Source organism: Taeniopygia guttata, chromosome 9 (assembly GCF_048771995.1).
Source record: "Taeniopygia guttata chromosome 9, bTaeGut7.mat, whole genome shotgun sequence".
Taxonomy (NCBI): domain Eukaryota; kingdom Metazoa; phylum Chordata; class Aves; order Passeriformes; family Estrildidae; genus Taeniopygia; species Taeniopygia guttata.
The window spans coordinates 24347494-24367002 of record NC_133034.1 but is presented as its reverse complement, the minus strand read 5'-3'; the positions used below and the strand labels follow the sequence as shown (position 1 = coordinate 24367002).

Sequence of the window (19509 nt, the reverse complement as noted above, 5' to 3'; positions counted from 1 at the left end):
TTAACATTATGTTGTAACCTAAAACTACATTTAGCACACTACTTCAGAGAATTAATACAGCATAACTTTCTAACATTACACATATAATATTCATTGTAATATTTGTGAAAAGCCAATCATAAAATACACATTTTTTACACTATTATTAAATATGTGGTTTTTTTTTAAAAAAAAGAATGAGATACTCACTTTGAGATAAGTCACAAAACACCTGAATCTTCCAGAGAAAAGGAATTTATGGTTTTCTTATGCCATGGGGATTAAAGGAAACAGTTGACATATTCCAGACAGAGTTTCTTATTTTAAATAGAATGTATAACCATGAAGGATATATGAATATGCAACAAGGTATTGTTTTAAGGTGATTCATTTGTTCACAAAACATGCTTGTCGTGGCTTAAGTGCCCAAGAGCATCCAGATTTCTGTAATTCTTTGTTTTTTATTGTCTTGTAATTGTCCTAACTCTAAATTTTATTACTCTAATGGTATTTTTTCTGTAACCATTGTATTATTATTAAACTTTTAACATTTTAAAAACCAAGTGATTGGTGTTTTTCACACCCTGGCAGTGTCCCAGGCCAGGCTGGACAGGGTTTGGAGCACCTGGGGCAGTGGGAGGTGTCCTTGCCATGGCAGGGTGGGATTTAAGGTCCCTTCTAAAAAACCCCATTTTTTCTCTACTGTGGAGAAAAAAACTTTCCCGTCCAAAATCTGCTGTGTGAACACCACCCCTGGTTTAAAATCCAAGGTCAGATTTGATTTTAATCAACCTCTAAAGAGATTTTTTGTAGGGCAGATGAGGCAGACAAACAAATCCTCCTCCTTTTTGCCACGTCTGGCAGGATGAGCAGCACATTTATTCAAAATATGTGCAGGAAAGAGACCAAATGATGTCATTTCTGTCACTTACTCTGATTTTTGAGTGAATTTGTGGGATTTGAAGCTTTTCTTTGCCCTGGGAGGCTGATCCAGGAATTCTCCTGTGGGATGAGCCCTGAGGGAATGAACATCTCACAAAAAAAAGCAAAAAGCGCTTTAAAAGCACTTGGCAAACTTGGTTCCTCCTCAGGACCTGCATTCTTCTGAACTTCCTTTTACACACATGAATAAAGCACAAATTAAGATTTCCTCCGTGGAAGTTATTTACAAATAGGATAATCTTAATGGCATTGGCTTTTAAAAAAATGGATATTTCTAAAAGATTTAATTATTTAGCTATTTGTATTATTTAGTTATTTTAATTACTTAAATTATTTAGTTATTTAAATTATTTAGCTATTTTTATTATTTAGTTATTTTATTACTTAGTTATTTTAGTATTTATTTTAATTATTTAGTTATTTTAATTATTTAGTTATTTTATTACTTAGTTATTTTAGTATTTAGTAATTTTAATTATTTAGTTAAATTATTTAGTTATTTATTGAGTTCTTTTAATTATTTAGCTTTTTGAATTATTTAGTTATTTTAATTATTTCATTATTATTTAATTCTTTTAATAATTATTTAAATACTTCCCTTTTGTTGCATTCTGCCTGATTTTAGTCCTAATTTTCATCAGAGGAATCAGGAGCCTTAAATATCATTAAATAAATATCACTGCCCAGACTGATTCCACTACAGACAGACACACTTAAATAGATTTTAAAAAATCACCTTAAAACACCCAGCCTAGACAATTACTTGAAAAATAAATAGATTTATTTTTACAAATAAATTATCCAACCATTGATTAGTTTTAGCCCCTTGGGTCCCAAACTCATCAGATCAGAGCTGGTTTCCACCTATGCCAGGTTCCCCTCACCAGAGAACAAAACTAATTAACACATCTTTATTGCAGAAGAAAATGTGCTGGTTCGAGCCTTATTTAGCAAACTTGCAGCTATTATTAGGTTGTCTCTGCCTTTCACGGAGCAAACATCAAATGGGATGGCTGCTTTCACATTAAAGCAATTATAAATTCAGAAATGTGGCTGGGATGCATGCCAAACAGGTCAGGAAGCACAAAAAGCCCATTTGGAATTGCACACATTTCCCACTGAAAAATGAAAATAAATGGGATAGTGAGAATGTGTGAAGTGCAAGCCACGAGGCCAAGAGAACAAAAAGTTGCTGAATAAATGTAATAATGTGGCATTTCAGCAAGATGGAAATTATTGATATATTGAAATTATTGATGTATTCAGTATTCAGAAGGCAGCAGCTGAGCTCCAGCTTCTCCCCAACTTAATTTACAGTGGTACACTGTCAAATAAACAAAAAAAGAGGAGCATTGGAGCACTTTGCAACTGGATCAAATAAAAATGCTGGAATAACATGGCACAATTTTGATTTATTGGGAGTTTATCAGCCTCAGAGCCCAGGCAGGAGCTCCATCCCAGCTCCCTCACGGAGCTCTTTACCCCAAAATTCCCATTCCAGCTCTTCTTTTTCACTGGCAGCTTTTCCAAAGGGCTCCGTTTTGTCACCCCTGTTCTTTTAAAAGTTTTAAAGTTCTCTTAAAAGTTTTCTGTGCCTTCTGATGCTCACATATTTCTACCAGAGTTCTCACACACGTTCATGTAAATAATGATTGTTTTGCATTCCCCTTTGTAGGAAGAGAAATTAGCTAAATATCAACAAAATAAGCAATACTTATTTATTAATTAGCTAAATAGTAATATGAATAATATTGTTATTATATGAATTATTTATATTACATTACATAATTATATTATATTGTATTATATTATATTATATTATACTATACTATACTATACTATACTATACTATTATATTATATTATATTATATTATATTATATTATATTATATTATATTATATTATATTATATTATCTATTAAAATATATTAAAATAGATATGAAAAAAAATATTTCCCCCCCTTTTTTCCCTTTACATTTTTATAATTTTTTTACACTCTACTTCAGCAAACTGCACTGTACACACAACTGCTGGGGAGGAGCTCCAGGGGTTTTCTCTGGCTGCCCACAAACAGAACAAACCCCCCCAAAATACCGAATTTTTGGACTTGGAGAGGCAGTGCCAACCCACCTGCATAAACCAACCTCATTTCAAGTCTGCCCTGCTGGGTTTTTATTAGGACAGCACCCAGGGGAACTGTGGAATTAGGAATGCCATCCCCTTTTTTTGTGTTTTTATTTGAAAAACAAAAAAAAAAGGTTTTTTTTTTTGTCCCCAAGTTCTGTTTCCATCTCATGCCCTGCAAAGAAAGCAGCCTGGAGAACTCAGAGCTGCAGGATTGCATTCAGGGAGCCATGCATTATTCAGCCAAGATAAAGCTACACTTCTTTCCCCTCTATGGGCAATCTGAAAAATGGATGGATTTCAATTTTAGGGCAAAAAGTTTCAAGCAACCTTTACGAAATGGGAGCAAAAAGTGACTCCAAGGAGCTCTCCCACCTGCAGCTGCCTTGGCACAGCAAGGATTGGAGGATAAACATCCCTGACAGTCAGTTTGGGTACCTGTAACAATAAATAAATCAATTAAAAATCACTGATCCTACAACATTTTTGGGTTAGGAAGGACCTGAAAGATCGTCTCATTCCAGATTGCTCAGGGTATTTCTGAAACAATCCACATGGAAGAACTGGTTTGACTTTACAAACCTCCCTGCTCATGCTTCAACACCACCTAAATCCAGATTGTCAAATTCCATTTGGAATTTGGTTTTTTTTTTTTTTGAGACAGAAGTGTTTAAAAAGCTGCATGTAAAATAAGAAAACCAAATACCCACAGAATGAGTAATTAGTATTAAAATCCCGCACACAGAGGAGAATTGAACTCAGATATTCTTATCTTTACCAAAATTCAATTAACAAATGAATTGGTTTTGGTTTTCTGTGGAAGGGAAAGGAAAAAGGGGAAAAGGGAAAGGAAAAAGGGGAAGGGGAAAAGGGGAAGAGCAAAAGGGGAAGGGAAAAAAAAGGGGAAGGGAAAAGGGAAAAGGGAAAAGGGAAAAGGGAAAAGGGAAAAGGGAAAAGGGAAAAGGGAAAAGGGAAAAGGGAAAAGGGAAAAGGGAAAAGGGAAAAGGGAAAAGGGAAAAGGGAAAAGGAAAGGAAAGGAAAGGAAAGGAAAGGAAAGGAAAGGAAAGGAAAGGAAAGGAAAGGAAAGGAAAGGAAAGGAAAGGAAAGGAAAGGAAAGGAAAGGAAAGGAAAGGAAAGGAAAGGAAAGGAAAGGAAAGGAAAGGAAAGGAAAGGAAAGGAAAGGAAAGGAAAGGAAAGGAAAGGAAAGGAAAGGAAAGGAAAGGAAAGGAAAGGAAAGGAAAGGAGGAAAGAAAAAAGGGAAAGGACTTTTCATGTTTCACTGTTTTTTAAACTTTCCCTCAAACCTCCCTTGGGACTGCTGAGATCTTCAGTTTATTTTTTTGATAAATGAAGAAGTCAAACTCTCTTTGTGCTGTCCCTTCATGCCATAAATTCTGCAAATAAAAGAGGAAGGCTGGGATAAAAAAGGCCCATTTCCAGGGCCAGGTATCCCAGGAATGCACCTGAGACTCCAGCCCAGCCTGACTTTGGCCCCTTTGGAATCCAGCTGCGATTTACAACAGCTCTACTCTTATCAAGTTGATGAAAATAAGTTCTAATTAAAATGTTTACTAACTCCCAGGGGTTCATATGACCTGGGATGTTGAAAATCATCACCCCTGAATAGTGAAGGAGGCAGGTCACAGCAATAATTCCACATTCTCAGCTGCAAATTGCTGCTCCCACAAATCCCCAAGGAACAGGGATGGGAACTCCCTACAAAATATTTACATTTTTGCTGCTTTTGACCATTCATTATCTCTCTTTTTTTTTTTTTTTTTTTTATTCTCTAACATGTCACCAATTCTTGCTGCACAAAAATAATGCCTGTAGGTTCTTTCCTGTCTAAGCTTTAGGCAATAATAAAATCCTCTTCAGCTTTCTTCATTTGATTTCCCCTCCTCTGTGTGGCTGTACAGAGGGAGGATAAAACACAAGCAACCTCAGCCACAATGTAATTAATTTAATTTCTCTTTATTGCTCCCAACTCGTCCCTGGTCACCTTGAAATGCCCCTCACTGCTAAGAGCAGTTTTCTTGCAATACACAGCTTTAATTCTAGACAGATCAGGAGGCTTTAAATGTTTTATTAAGGTAACTTTGAAAGTGAAAACCAAAAAAAAACCCACTTAACTCGATCTTCTGGAGCGCTTTCATCAGGAGAATAAACCCTGTTATGTTCCCTAATTTAACTTTTTTTTCCTTATTTAAATCAGAGCACACTGCCCATCCTCACATCCCCATTCTCTGAGGAGCTGGGCTCTTGGATCAAAAGCTTCCAGGAGATTTTCAGTTTTTCCAGGGCATCTTTTTTAGTCTCAACAGCAGAAAATGAGAGAGAAGAAAGAGCTCAGCCCCAGGAACCCACCCTGCAGCCCTGCAGCTGAAGGCAACACTTTGATTTCTTGCAGATTCTCCTTTGTGCTGCTCCAGAGAGGGCAAATTATCCCAAATTTTCAGATGCTGCCTGCAAGGAGAGGGAACACAGAGTGTTTTTCCTGAGGAACAGGCGAGCACGGGGCTGTGAGAGAGAAGAGCTGGAAGTTCTGGGGTTAATTCACTCATGGCTGTCCTGAAACCACCACACCTCTGGATAAAAGAAAAGTCTTTTCTTGTCTCACTGTTGTTTTTTAAACTTTCCCTCAAACCTCCCTTGGGACTGCTGAGCTCTTCAGTTTATTTTTTTGATAAATTCAGAAGTCAGTTTTGTGCTGTCTCATAATGCCATAAATCCTGCAAATAAAAGAGGAAGGCAGGGATAAGAAAGCCACTTCCTCCCCCTGCCTGGCTGTTTACATCACTTTTTGAATTAAAACCACTGTCTCAAACCAAAATGCACCTAAACCATGACCAACAGCTCAGGGCTTGACCCGGGTTTCTCATTTTGGTGTGAAAAAATCACCCAGATCCAGGATCTGGAATGAGAATTGGTGCTACCCTTTCTCAGGTGTCATTAATTTCTTAATAATCCCATTAAACAAAGAACCTGGGACCTGCAAAGCCCAGCAGGAAGGTGCTGGTGTCACATTAAATAACAGAAGGCACACAGGGGGAATCTCACAAAAAAATAAAAACAAAAAAACAAGGAGCAGTTGCCTCTGGGAGAAAACAAGAGAGGGGCTACAAATTTCTATTTTCAGTCGTGGTCCTGACTTGTATTGGAGCAGCCAAGAGACATGAGCAGAAATGTGAGCCTGTAAAATGAGCTGGAAACACCTGTTCACAGAGGTATAACATAGTTTTGTCACCCACTTTTGAGAGACTTTGAATCAGAGGCCCAGGGAGGTCAATTAAAACCACTGAGAAAAAAAAATGCAAAGTTTTCAATTTGTGTATTAAAAAAAAAAAAAAAAAGTTTCAATTGAGTGCTGCTTGCCACTGGAATTGTATTTAGCTTTCCTGTCAATTGGAGGTGCTGGGAAACTCAGCAACAAAACATTCCAGTAAATATATCTCTTTTCTGTAACAGGTTTGAGGTTACAGCCTCTCCTGTTATTCACCCACACCATCTTCCCTCTCTGTCAGGTTTCTCCTTAATAAGATGGACAGCAGCGTGCCAGAAAAGCTTTTAAATTTAATTTTTTTTTTTTATAATTTTAAAAGCTGCACTTGAGACAACTCTCCCCAGCCTGCAGCTGGAAACTTTCTTTGGCTCTTCTGCCACAGCATCTGAGGCTGGCTGGGCTCAGCTCACTGGAATGTTTGCATGGACACTTCAGAACACACAAACTCAGGCAGCTTAAAAGCCTGGAGTGCTCCAATCCATCCCAAGAGATTCCTTCAATTTAAATTTACTCGGAGTATTTTTCTGCTCATCACATGCAGCGCTGCAGCCTGACCCCAGCTACTGCCCGGAGCTGTGATACAACAGAAAAAGGCACATAAGTTGCCTTTTTTTTTTATTGTTTACAAATAAAACTGTTAACAAAATTTATTTTTCAAAGCTTGAGAATATACTCTATCACACTAATATGGTAATTAATTAGAATGATAGATGTAAACAGCATGTATGTGCCTCTGAAGGTTGAAGAAAAATAGATTTATTGAAGTGGTAACCAGCTCCTACCAGGAGTTTCTCCTAAAACCAGGGAGAAAAAAGTGTGTTTTTTAAAAATAATTGATTATTTTGCCATCACTCTCTTTGAAGGTGTGGTTACCTTGAGCAGAATTATCTCCAATTCTTGTCTGTCTATAATTCCAGTTATAAATGGAGTCTGAGGAGAAGGTTCCTGATCTCATCACATTATTTGGCTTCTTATTCAGCTTTTCATTCTGCTTTTACTTACAGTAATGATAGCCACAAAAAAGAAAAAAACAGGGAAAAAACCCCAACCTCACACAACTAAACACTGGTAGTAAATACCATTCTGCCTCAATGCAAAATAAAAATAATGTGAATATAGAAAGATACGTAACAGCTTAAAAAGAATTCAGGTTGATGATTTAAATGTTTGTCAATTTAAACCGTGACAGAGAGTGCTTATTTAAAGCACGGATTGAAATAATTTTATCCCGGAGGCAGGAGATTACTCCTGCCCTCAAAGTTAAAAATAATATCCCCATTAACCTCAGCAACAATTTCCTAATTGCCAAGAATTCCAAATCCTTCATGCAACGTTCATCCTCTGAGAATTCCATCATTGCTTCACTTCCCAAACCACTCCTGGGGCTTTGAAAAAAGTCAAACTTCAGGCATGGCTTTGATATGGCAGCATCAAACATTTAGGAAAACGAGGGTGTGGCACCCCAAATTCCCTGTAAACAAAGCAGCACCTGGCATTAATATTAAATATTAAATATTAAATAATAAATATTAAATATTAAGTATTAAATATTTACGGGGGTCTCCTCTCTGCTGGGCAATGCCAACCGGCAGCAGCACCATGGAGCAGCTCCATGTTCCCTCTTCCCTGAGCAACAGCAGCTGGAATTTGTGCCAGCAGGGCAGAGATGTGGCAGAAACAAAGAGGACAAAGTTTAGTGCCCAAAACACCCGAGTTACAACACTGGAAGGGTTTTTTTGAGAGCCACAAAGGAGCGCTGCCAAAATATGGGGCCTGCTGCTTCCTCCAGCCTGCACTGAGAGAAAACCAGGATCATCCTGACCACGGGAATCACCTAAAATAAATCCAGTACCAAACAAAACAGGATCATTCAGGAATCACCTAAAATAAATCCAGTACCAAATAACACCAGGATCATCCTGACCATGGGAATCACCTAAAATAAATCCAGCACCAAATAAATCCAGGTTCATCCTGACCCAGGAATCACCTAAAATAAATGCAGTACCAAACAAAACAGGATCATCCAGGAATCACCTAAAATAAATCCAGTACCAAATAACATCAGGATCATCCTAACCCAGGAATCACCTCCAACAAATCCAGTACCAAATGAAACCAGGATCATATTGATACATGAATCACCTAAAACAAATCCAGCACCAAATAAAACCAGGATCATCCTGACCCAGGAATCACCTAAAACAAATCCAGCACCAAATAAAACCAGGATCATCCTGACCCAGGAATCACCTCACACACAAGTCCAGCCCCTCAGGCACTGCATGGATTCCACCAGTTTGGCATCTCCACCAAAGTGCACATCCCTGGGTTAACTCCACTTTGGAGAAATGGGATTGTCTCCTTCCCAGGGCTGCTGCTTCTCTGCTTTTTGGGAGCTGGAGACTGGATTTTCCAACATCTCCTGTCTTTTTCCTCTTTTCTTCCACACCTACAGAGCCAAACTTCAGATGTGATTTCCCTTTGTTCATCAAACTTCACCCAGGATTTCCTTTTCCTTCCACACCAATAAAGGGCCAAACTTCAGCTGTGGTTCCCCTTTTCTCCCACAACAATAAACAGCCAAACTTCAGAAATTTAGGAATAAATATCCAATGAAAACTAGTTTTGCTTGGTGGGATTATCCAGACTGTTGCCCAACTTCCCTGCTTCCCAACAGAAATAAAACCACAGGAACCACATCACATATATGCCACATTAAAAAAAGAAAAACCACACAAAAAACACTTCTATATCCTACATATTGTCCTAGACATCTCCAAAACCACTTGAGTAATAGAAAAAAAGGGATAAAAATCAGAAAAAAGCCATTCACACTGCAAAGCAGATGAAAGCTCCGGGGTATAAACATCAAGAACACTAAAGAGACAAGCATGTTCCCTCTCCCCTTTCTCTACTCCCACACTTCATTCCTGAAGCACAGAGCCTTAGACAGAGATTTTATTTCATGCCAACCACAATCAGATATTTCTATACCTCAGTGTTTGTCTGGAGGGAGCACACATTCCAGGGAAAATGCAGTGCATGCACAGATTACCTGGAAATAAATCACATTCCCATTTAAAATGAAGTTTAAAGAAGTGGCACAGCACAGAGCTGTATTATGGGCCACGCACTTTCCCTCTGAAGAAATGCTTCACACCCTCCAGGAGTTTTCTATCGGGAAGAGAATGGAAAAGTAAAGAGATTTATTACATTAAAAAGCATATTGATTGAAAGCAGTGCTGTATGACAGCTTCAGCTATTATAACAGAACTTAATAAAATCAAATGTTTACCCCTGAAGGGGATTCGGAGATAAAAAAATAAAAAAAAGCTTTATCAACACTTCTGACAACGAGCAAATTTGCAAGGGATAACATTTTGGTGCTGCAAGTAAATGCAAATAAGCGCTCATTTCTCCAGGGGAGCTTTGAGTTTGCCCACACGAGGAGCTGTGGCTAATTGTGATGTGGCTCAGCAGTGAGAACACGTCCTGGGATTGTGTGGCTGGAGATGGCAGCTGCTCCCACAGCTGGGGAGCAGCCAAGGTCACAGATGATGAGAGGGGCGATGTTCCAGCATCACAGGCACTTTGTAGGAGCAGCAGGACACTCCTTTGTGCTGCCACGCTGCTCTCGGGGCTTGGAGACAGGCCTGACCAAAGAATGACACTCCTTCCTCCCTGCCCTTGGCCCCTTTGCTCATCCCTGCCTGCCTTTGTCCACTCTGCTCATCCCTCCTTCCCTTGTCCACTCTGCTCATCCCTCCTTCCCTTGTCCACTCTGCTCATCCCTCCTTCCTCTTGATCCCTTTGCTCATCCCTCCTTCCCCCTGTCCCCTTTTCTCACCCTCCTTCCCTTGTCCACTCTGCCCACCCCTCTTTCCCTTTGTTCACTCTGCTCATCCCTCCTTCCCTTGTCCCCCTTTCTCATCCTCCTTCCCTTTTTCCACTCTGCTCATCCCTCCCTCCCTTTCTCCACTCTGTTCATCCATCCCTCCTTCCTCCCTGCCCTTGTCCCCTTTTCTCACCCCTCTCTCCCTTTGTCCACTCTGCTCACTCCTCTTTCCCTTTTTCCACTTTACTCACCCCTCCTTCCTCTTGATCTCTTTGCTCATCCATCCCTCTTTGTCCCCTTTGCTCATCCCTCTTTCCCTTTGTCCCCTTTTCTCACCCTCCTTTCCTTTTTCCACTCTGCTCATCCCTCCTTCCCTTTGTCCACTCTGTCCACCCCTCCTTCCTCTTGATTATTTTGCTCATCCTTCTCTCCCTTTGTCCCCTTAGCTCATCCCTCCTTCCCCCATCCCCTTTTCTCACCCTCCTTTCCTTTTCCCACTCTGCTCACCCCTCCTTCCCTTTGTCCACTTTGCACATCCCTTCTTCCCCTCCTTTCCCTCCCTTTTTCCACTCTGCTCATCCATCCCTCCCTTTTCCCACCCTGTTAATCCCTCCTTCCTCCTGCCCTTGTCCCCTTTTCTCACTCCTCTTTTCCTCTGTCCACTCTGCTCTCACCCAACCCTTCATCCCAAAATCTCAGCTCACTGCATCCACCCCCAGCTGCTTTTCTGGGATGGCTTTTCCACCAGATGGAGTGGAAATACAGGTGAATTTCTTCTCCATCCACATTATTTGTTAGCAAACCACTCCAGACCTGAGAGGCTGCTCTTAACAACAACTTTCTGCTCTTTTTGGTTTTTAGTGGGACCAAAATATTTCCCTTGATCCTTCCTGGATCAGGCCTGATCTGGTCCAAGCTGTGTTTGCCATGTAAACATCAATTTCATGGCATAAATGAGCAGTTATTTCAACTCTAATTTACCAATCTCACCAGTCTTACTTACCCTGAGTATTTGTCAGTATTCTGGCGCCTGCAAACCGTTTTTCTCTCATAAACTATAACAAAATTTGCATTTTTTCAAAGCTATGCTGCTTTCAAATGAAACCTACTTTTGGCACGAGCTTTAAAGTGCTTGAATAGAACCACCAGTGTTTAACACCAGCTACAAAACAGGAGTAAAAGCACATTAAACAGCAAAAAAGGGGAAAAAAAAAATCTGCAACTTGTTACAACTCCTGATTTTACACACAAATGACAGCAGCCTGGAGATCCAGCATGGACATTTTTGTCAGGATGAAAACTTCCCTTTGGGATTGCCTCATCTGAAGCCTTTGCTGTTTCATGAACTTCTGGGTGAAGTGAAACTCTACAGGGTCATAAAGAAAAAAGGTCATTAAATGCTGATGACCTTCTCCTACATGGGAGAACTCCTGGGCTGGGATGGAGCCAGAGGAACTGGTCTGGCCAGCTGGGCTGGGATCTGGTGGAGCTGAGCAGGAGGAGGAGCAGCCAAAGGGAACCTGGAGCCCCAAACTCTGTTTTAAAGCACTCAGTCCATCCCAGGAGGGCTGGAATGGACACAGCTCCTTGGGACACAGCATTCCCTGAGGGATGAGGGACAGAAGTGTGGCCCCAGGACCAGCAGGGATGAGGAGTCTGTGGGGCACAGAGCAGGAGGTGCAGTGGGGCCCAGAGGGTGGTGACTTCACTTAAACTTCGATAATTTACCGGAAAATATTGCAGTGAAAAACTGGAGCAAGGGGCGTGTGACTTTCTGTGCATAATTAGAGCAGCTGCTGCCCTTGAATTAGGTTTGGGGAGTCTCCCTGCAAGGGCAGAGATCCAAAGCAGGAGGAGCAGAGCAGCATTTTCTTCCTTTTCCCAGATTTGTCGGTGTCTCTATGCTGTGGAGGGAAGAGCAAACCTGAACCTCTGAACCTTGAGACTAAAGAACAATTAGTGCCAGGTACCTCTAGATTGCCTTTCCTACAATGGTTTGGGGTGGAAGGGACCCTAAAGCCCCTCTCATCCCATGGGCAGGGATCAGGATGCTCCAAACCCTGTCCAAACTGGGATGGATCCCAAAACCTGGCTGATCTCACAGCACGATCCCGCTCATTTCTGAGCAGCTCAACGTGTCCAAAGGCTCCTGGGGCTGAGGAAAAGTGGAATTTCACTTCAAAGCAGGCAATACCTGTGTGCTGAGGAACACACACAACCCCCAGATGAAAAGGGGCAGGGCTGAAAAGTCCTGAGAAGACAAAGAAAAAATTAAGAAGTGCCAAATCCAGCGCATGGGAATCCTGCCATGAGCATGGGACATCCCCACAGTGCCAAAACTGCTGCAGGAAACTGCAGCCACCAGCAAAAACCAGCCAGCACAAAACACAGCAATCCCTGCCAGGAGATTGTTTCAAAAGTGAAACTGCCAGAAGCCAAATCTCAGTTTTAAGGCACAATTTACACCGTAAATATTTGGGTTTCTAGCAAAAAAGGAGGGAGGAGGAATTCTACTCTGCTCCAAAAGAGCTGCCGCAAACACGACATTGGAGGCAGAGCAATCTGCTGGTTTAATTAACCCACATGGCAGAGGACATGAATTTTTTTTCTCCCACACTATTAAACACAAAAATAATCAAACTCCGGAGCTATGGAACAGAAATTATTAAAAACCCACTGCTCCAAGATTGTTTCCTCCCCATCCCACAGCAATTCCCAACAGGAACACATCCCATGGAGTTCCTCAAGTTCAGGGTGGAAAACTTCAATGACTTTCATAATCTGAAAGCTTCTTATAATCAAAATTGATTTCATTAAACCAGTGGCAATCTGTCGGCAGCCTGAGAGCCCAGACAGGGAAGGACCGATTAAAACAAGCTAGCAAAACACATTAAAAATTAATTGACTTCTTGATTTTTATCAAAAGTGAAAGAAGGCTCAAACCTACACCCAATGATACAGCCCTGAATGGCAGCAATTAAAGTTTCTCCTTCCAATTACAGCTTTTTACAGCATTTTAATCAATTTTTGTACAGCAAATGAGCGTAGAGTTCAACCCTAAATCGAATCAGCATGGTGCTGTAGGGTGAAAATCATAATCCTGGAGCATGACATGCAACAGTAAAACTTAGATAAACTAAACAAAATGACAGGAATGTTCCTGTAGATCATTTTTGACTTGTATTTTAGGCCACTGCAGGGGAATTCATAAGCAGATTTGGGACTTGCCTATCAACGTGACCTCACCTACGTAAATATTTATTCAAAAATTTGGGCACATTGCAGGGAATTCTTGATTAGAAACCAAAGGAAATGGCTATAAAAGGAAAACCATGCTGGCAGTCTCTGTTTAAAAACTGCAAACCCTCAAAGACTTCACCTTACAACTGGGCTGTAAACACCCAGAGAAACTCCAAAGCTCTTGTTTGATTTATTCCTACCTTTTATAAAAATCCCAAACCATCAATCCCGAATGGCCTTGACCCAAAGTCTGATAAATAAATTTTCATTGCTGAGATGGCTTAAGCAGTGCAGCATCACAGGGATGGGGCTGGAATAAGAATCAGCAGATTAAAATAACACCAAAAAATGAACTAAAATTGCAAAATTGGCAGCTTTCTCTTCTTTCAGCACAGCACAAACACCTTCTACTGTTAGGCTCAGCGAGCTGGATTGGAATGCACAGCAGGTTTATTCAAACCCAGCTGGCACAGTGCCCTCTCCTCCAGGCCTCACCTCAGCATTCCCAGCTCCTCAGGACTCTCCACCTTATCTTTTGACCTTTCTCCCTTTTATTTCTTTTTTTTTGGGTGTCTTTCTAAGTTAATCAGTAACCAGCACTTGGTGCTGCTGATTTCAAGGTCCTGAGCCCCATGGAGCCATTTCCACACCGCTCTCTCCTTCCCCATTCCACCTCCCCAACCTTTCCCTGCGCTGGGAATAAAAAATAAAAATAAAAAAGGTGCATTTTCCATCCTAAAACACTGGCTCAGCAGCTCCAGAACCCAATCATTCCACGCAGAAAAAGCTCTTACCCACAGCTACACATCATGAGGGACAAGCCTTGCCATGTCCCCGTGCAGGAGGTGGAGGGAAATAAAAAGAGACATTTTTTATGAGACAGTTACTGAGCTGTAATTTGCCACATCCGTTTACAACTGCAAACAAGCCCAGGCAGGGGAAGGTACTATCTATTACCGTAATTATTTTTAAAACCTTCACCCCACAGGGTTAGGAAAAACCCGATGATTTACAGCAAAGCCATAACTATAAAACTGCAGATGGGAGCTGAGCTATTTTGCCCTTGTCTAATGCTGAGATCTCATTAAACTGCGTGCTTAAACCTTAAATATTTGAGAGTAAATGGTAGTTAAAATAGGGAAATCATTCTCATTAAGCAGCCAGCCTTTCCTCTGCTCAGCTTCCCAGCTCATCATTTGTTATTTGGTCATTTGTGGAGTTTGACACTGCTCCATCTTCCAGCCTGGACAGCCCCAAAATTCCTAAATAAAGGGAAAAGGGCAAGAAAAAAAAGCACTCAAACTATTTTTAAACTTTAAAAAGAACCTGATGAGAGAACAGAATTTTTTTTCTTTTGTAAGTTCAGTTCACCTTGAAAGCTGATCCTTTGGCCAAAGTCATTCAGAGAGACAAGAGGCAGCAACTTTTCTTTATTCTTTCTAAATCTACTTCTTTGACCTTTGCTTGCTCTGCATCATTATTATCATCATCACCATCATATCTCCAAGAAACTAACTTTTAATGAAAGCTTGCACAACACACCCCACATCTAATTTTCTCTCTGAAATATTCTTGCCTTTCAGAAGTCACTGCAGCAAACCAGAGCATTAATAATTATTTTTGCTTACTCCTTTCTCAAGCCACACACAAAATCCCAAGCAATGTCTGCCAACCTATCCAGGCTAAAACTGGAAGAGGAAATGACATAAAAGTAGAATTTATGCAAATGCTGGTGATATGAAAGCTGAGAAATCTTCATAAATTAGCAGTGCACAGTAATTGAAGCCGCTTGAACACGCTCCTCCATCCTTCCACTTCAATGGGATATGGCAGGAAGTAATTAATGGAGACAGGCTCCCTTGCATATAGCTGGAAATAATTAATTGGGCATCTCATTTCTGGTATTGGCTCTTTGGAAAAAAAAAAAAAAAAATTCTCCCCATATAGAACAGTTTGTTTCACATGTAACCCCAGGGATCAGCTGTTCTTTATTCTTTAAATATACATAATGGGAGCCCATATGGAAAATTTAACCTTCACAGAGGCTTCGCTGCATGCCTAGATGAAGTGTTTCAGAGAGTATTTGATGTTTGTAAAAAATTAAAATAAATTAAGACATACAAACCCCCCATTCAAATAGAGACTTAAAATGCAGTATTATGTACTAGGGATTAAATAGAGCATAACTTTTTATTTCTTCTCATTTTCTACTGAAAATTACAAAATCTTCTTAGAATAAAACCTGTTCCTCATTATTTCTTTTTTTTTTTTTTCTTTACTGTATGCACAGCACACAGCTCATGTTCTTCTGAACAGTTCTATCTAAAATTTAAAACTTGAAACTAATTAGGTCCTCGATTTATTTTTGTAGGAGTAAAGGCCACGAAGAACACTTAGGATTCCATTATGAATAACAGATGCGAGACGGATACATTTATAAACCACTAAATTTAGAAAGATTCGCGGAGAGTTCTGCTGAACCTTTCAAAATTAAAAACCTCCCTGTACTTTGCCACTGAATCCATCAGAGCCAGTTCTGAGGAAGCAGAATACAAAAGGCCAAATGAGTTTTCCACGCACCCAACATTAATGCATGCCATGGATGGAATTTCAAGATGCCCAACAAAGCAGGCAATATCCATGGGGCACATGAACAAAATGCCAACATTCCCTGTGTTCCTTGGGGGTTATTTAATACCCTTCAGCTTGGCATCTCGTGCAGGGCAAGCTACAAAATTAATGAAAGAAATCAGATCCCCCTTTCACCCTGGACCCCACAAGCTCGGAGTCCCTCTGTTTAAAAACACCACTCGGACACTTCCCCGATTGTTTGGGGCCGCTCGGTTCCCACAAGGAAATTCAGATTACACAAAGGCACAGCACAAAAGAGCCAGATGGCCCCAGTGAACCACTCAGGGCTCCTGATCCTCCAGGAAAAGCTGGGAACGCTTTGGGACACATGGACATTTCCACCTGTGTCCCATGGACATTTCCACCCGTGCCTCACCTGAAATCAGACAAAAAAAAAAACAACCCAAAACTTTGGGACATATGGGCATTTCCACCTGTGCCCCACCTGAAATCAGACAAAAAATACCCCAAAACTTTGGGACAGATGGACATTTCCACCTGTGTCCCATGGATATTTCTACCCGTGTCCCTCCAATGCCCAGGGACAGCGAGCTGGCCCGAGAATGCCAGGAGGAGCTGGCACAGCTGTGCCCCACCTGAAATCAGACAAAAAACACCCCAAAACTTTGGGACACATGGGCATTTCCACCCGTGTCCCACCTGAAATCAGACAAAAAATACCCCCAAACTTTGGGACACATGGGCATTTCCACCCGTGTCCCTCCAATGCCCAGGGACAGCGAGCTGACCTGAGAATGCCAAGAGGAGTTGGCACAGCTGTGCCCCACCTGAAATAGGACAAAAAAAAAAAAACCCCAAAACAGGGCTCAACATTTTTTATGAAGCTGACAAACCTCAATATCCAGAGAGTTTGTGTTAATTTAAAGGGGGTAAACCAGCTGACACTGCAAGGAGAGCAGAGTCCCTTCCCAAGCCTGGCAGCGGTTCCCAATGCCAAGCCCGGATTTTCCAGGAGCCCTTCCAGGTTCAGCAGGGCACCAGCTGCCACCCCTGTGAGTGTTTGGACACTGCCAGAGCTTTTCCAGGAAGGATTTGGACTCTTGGATCTGGGAGAGCAGCTGGAGGAACATTCTCTCTCACAATTCCCAACATTTCTCCCCATCACCCCAGCTGGAGCCGCTTTTCCACGCAAGGACAAACTCCTCGTCCTTTCCTTTCCTTGCCCACAGTTACGAAACGCTTTGTGCCACACCAAAAGCTGCGTGGCAGCACCACATCCTAAAGGCAGAGGAAGCTGCAGTTCCAACATCTGGCATCCGCAGGGCTCCATCGGAACATCCCAGCCTGTTCCCTGTGCCACACCAAATGCCAGCTGTGCTGCCTTCCCAATGCCACCATTCCCAAACACCGCGCTCCTGCTCGGCTCGCTCCCTGGGCAGGGAATTACCGAAAGCACATTTTAAACACACACTCTCTCTTTAGGATCCTGCTGTTTCACCTCTGCGCTGAGCCCGGCTCTGGCCGGGGGGAGATGCCAGCCCGCTGCCAAAATCACATCACACCACGCTTGGCTGTAACAAAAGATGACTCCGGGCAGTTTGTGCTCATCATCGTTATTCCACGCACGTCAGAGCCACCTCCAGCAGCCTTTCCTTCAATTCAACCTCGACCAAAGGGCACAGGGGCTGCAGACACAATTCTGCCGTGCTGAGCGCCCAAGGGGCGAGGAGGGATAAAGGGAAGGGAGGATTACACGGCCCTTTTTCAGAGACATCCGCCCCCCTCCAAAAAGCAAGGAAATCCCCCTCCCCACAATGTACAAGACAACCACACAAACCTGGTGGGTGAGAACACATCCACGCCTTGCCTTGGACCATCCTCCCTCCCGCACCCCCCTTTTTTTGGTTTTTTTTGGTGCTGTTGCACTATTCCTTTTTTCCAGCTGAGCACTTGCCTCTCCTCCGTGCCCATCAAATATCCCGAAGATGGAGGGGTGAGTCTTGTTCACCAGGTCGGTGATTACTTCGAACCTGTCCTCCATGTGATCCCTGCGGCCTTGGATGGAGTAGACAGCCACGTTGTGGCTCTTGAACTCCCAGGTCTTGGAGAACTCAGCGTCCAGCACGTCTAAACCCCCGAGCCTGTCATTCTGCATGATCTCGGCCACCTTGCCCTTCACCATCTTCACCGCATCCCTGCTGGACTTAACAATGGTTTTCACCTCATCCGTGTGGAAGAAATAACTCCACAGTGCCAGGCTGATGCACAGCAAGAACAGGGTCTCCGGTCTGAGCAAGAAGTAACGCATGATCCGACCCAGCAGAGACAGCAAAGTCATTGTATCCTCTATCATTTATTATCGCGACCGTGTCTCCGCACACCATGCGGCGGGGCGGCTCCGAGCCCGGCGCCGCTCGCTCAGTGCATGCTCGGCCGGCCGGGCAGCGCCGAGCCCCGCGCTCCGCTCCGCGCTCCGCTCCGCGCTCCGCTCCGCCGCTCCCGGCCGGCCGCGCCCCGGCCCCGCCGCGGAGCCCCGGCCGTGCCGCGGGGGCGCGGGCCCGCCGATGGATGCGCCGAGCCCTCCGCCGCCGGATGCCTCCGCAGCGCCGCTGCTCTCCGCGGTTCGGGCCGGGATGTGGCTGCCAGGGCCGCCCGCGGTACCTGCGTGTCCCGTGTCGCCCGGAGCCGGCCCGCCCTCCTTCCACCCGGGCGGAGCGTCCCGGCCGCCGCCCCCGCCGCGCTGCTGAACTACAAATCCCGGCAGCCCCCGCGGCAGCGCGCCGGGGTGGCTGTGGGGTGGGGCATGCTGGGAGATGTAGGCCGGGAGCTGAGCCAGGAAAAGGGAAAAATTGTTTGATCGAAGTGATTTTAATCAAAATAATTTTTTTAAAATTAAAAAATAATCAAAATTATTTAATCAAAGTCTAATTAAAATTATTTATTGAAAGTGATTTTAATAAAAACAATTTTTTAAATTAAAAAATCCATTATTTAATAAAAGTGTAATTAAAATTATTTATTGAAAGTGATTTTAATAAAAACAATTTTTGAATTAAAAAATCAATTATTTAATCAAAGTGTAATTAAAATTAGTTATTGAAAGTTATTTTAATAAAAACAAATTTTTAAAATTAAAAGATAATCCATTATTTATTCAAAATACAATTAAAATTATTTATTGAAAGTGATTTTAATCAAATAATTTTTAAAATTAAAAGATAATCCATTATCTAATCAAAATACAATTAAAATTATTTATTGAAAGTGATTTTAATCAAAATAATTTTTAAATTAAAAAAAACAATTATTTAATCAAGTGTAATTCAAATTGTTTATTCAAAGTGATTTTAATACAAATAAAATGATTTTTAACCTTATAACCTTTTAACCTTATAGGACCTAACTTATTAATAAAATATTACAGAGCTCACAACCTATAAACCTGCAATATTGATAAGAAATAATAAACATCCAAATCCAAACACAAAACGCCGTCTCAAACACTTGATT

General features: G+C 42.0%; 1 protein-coding gene across 2 annotated transcripts in view; it reads right to left on the bottom strand.

Annotated features, from left to right (window-relative positions):
• PPM1L (protein phosphatase, Mg2+/Mn2+ dependent 1L) overlaps positions 1 to 19025 on the bottom strand; it is a 54883-nt gene extending 35858 nt beyond the window's left edge. Inside the window, exon 1 of one of the 2 annotated variants that reach the window (XM_072933488.1) lies at positions 17837 to 19025. In XM_072933488.1, the coding sequence (XP_072789589.1) occupies positions 17837 to 18352 (516 nt within the window). In that variant the 5' untranslated portion in view covers positions 18353 to 19025. The remainder of the gene's footprint in view (positions 1 to 17836) is intronic. The other variant, XM_030280897.4, reaches the window with a different exon arrangement.
• Between the last annotated feature and the right edge of the window lie 484 nt (positions 19026 to 19509).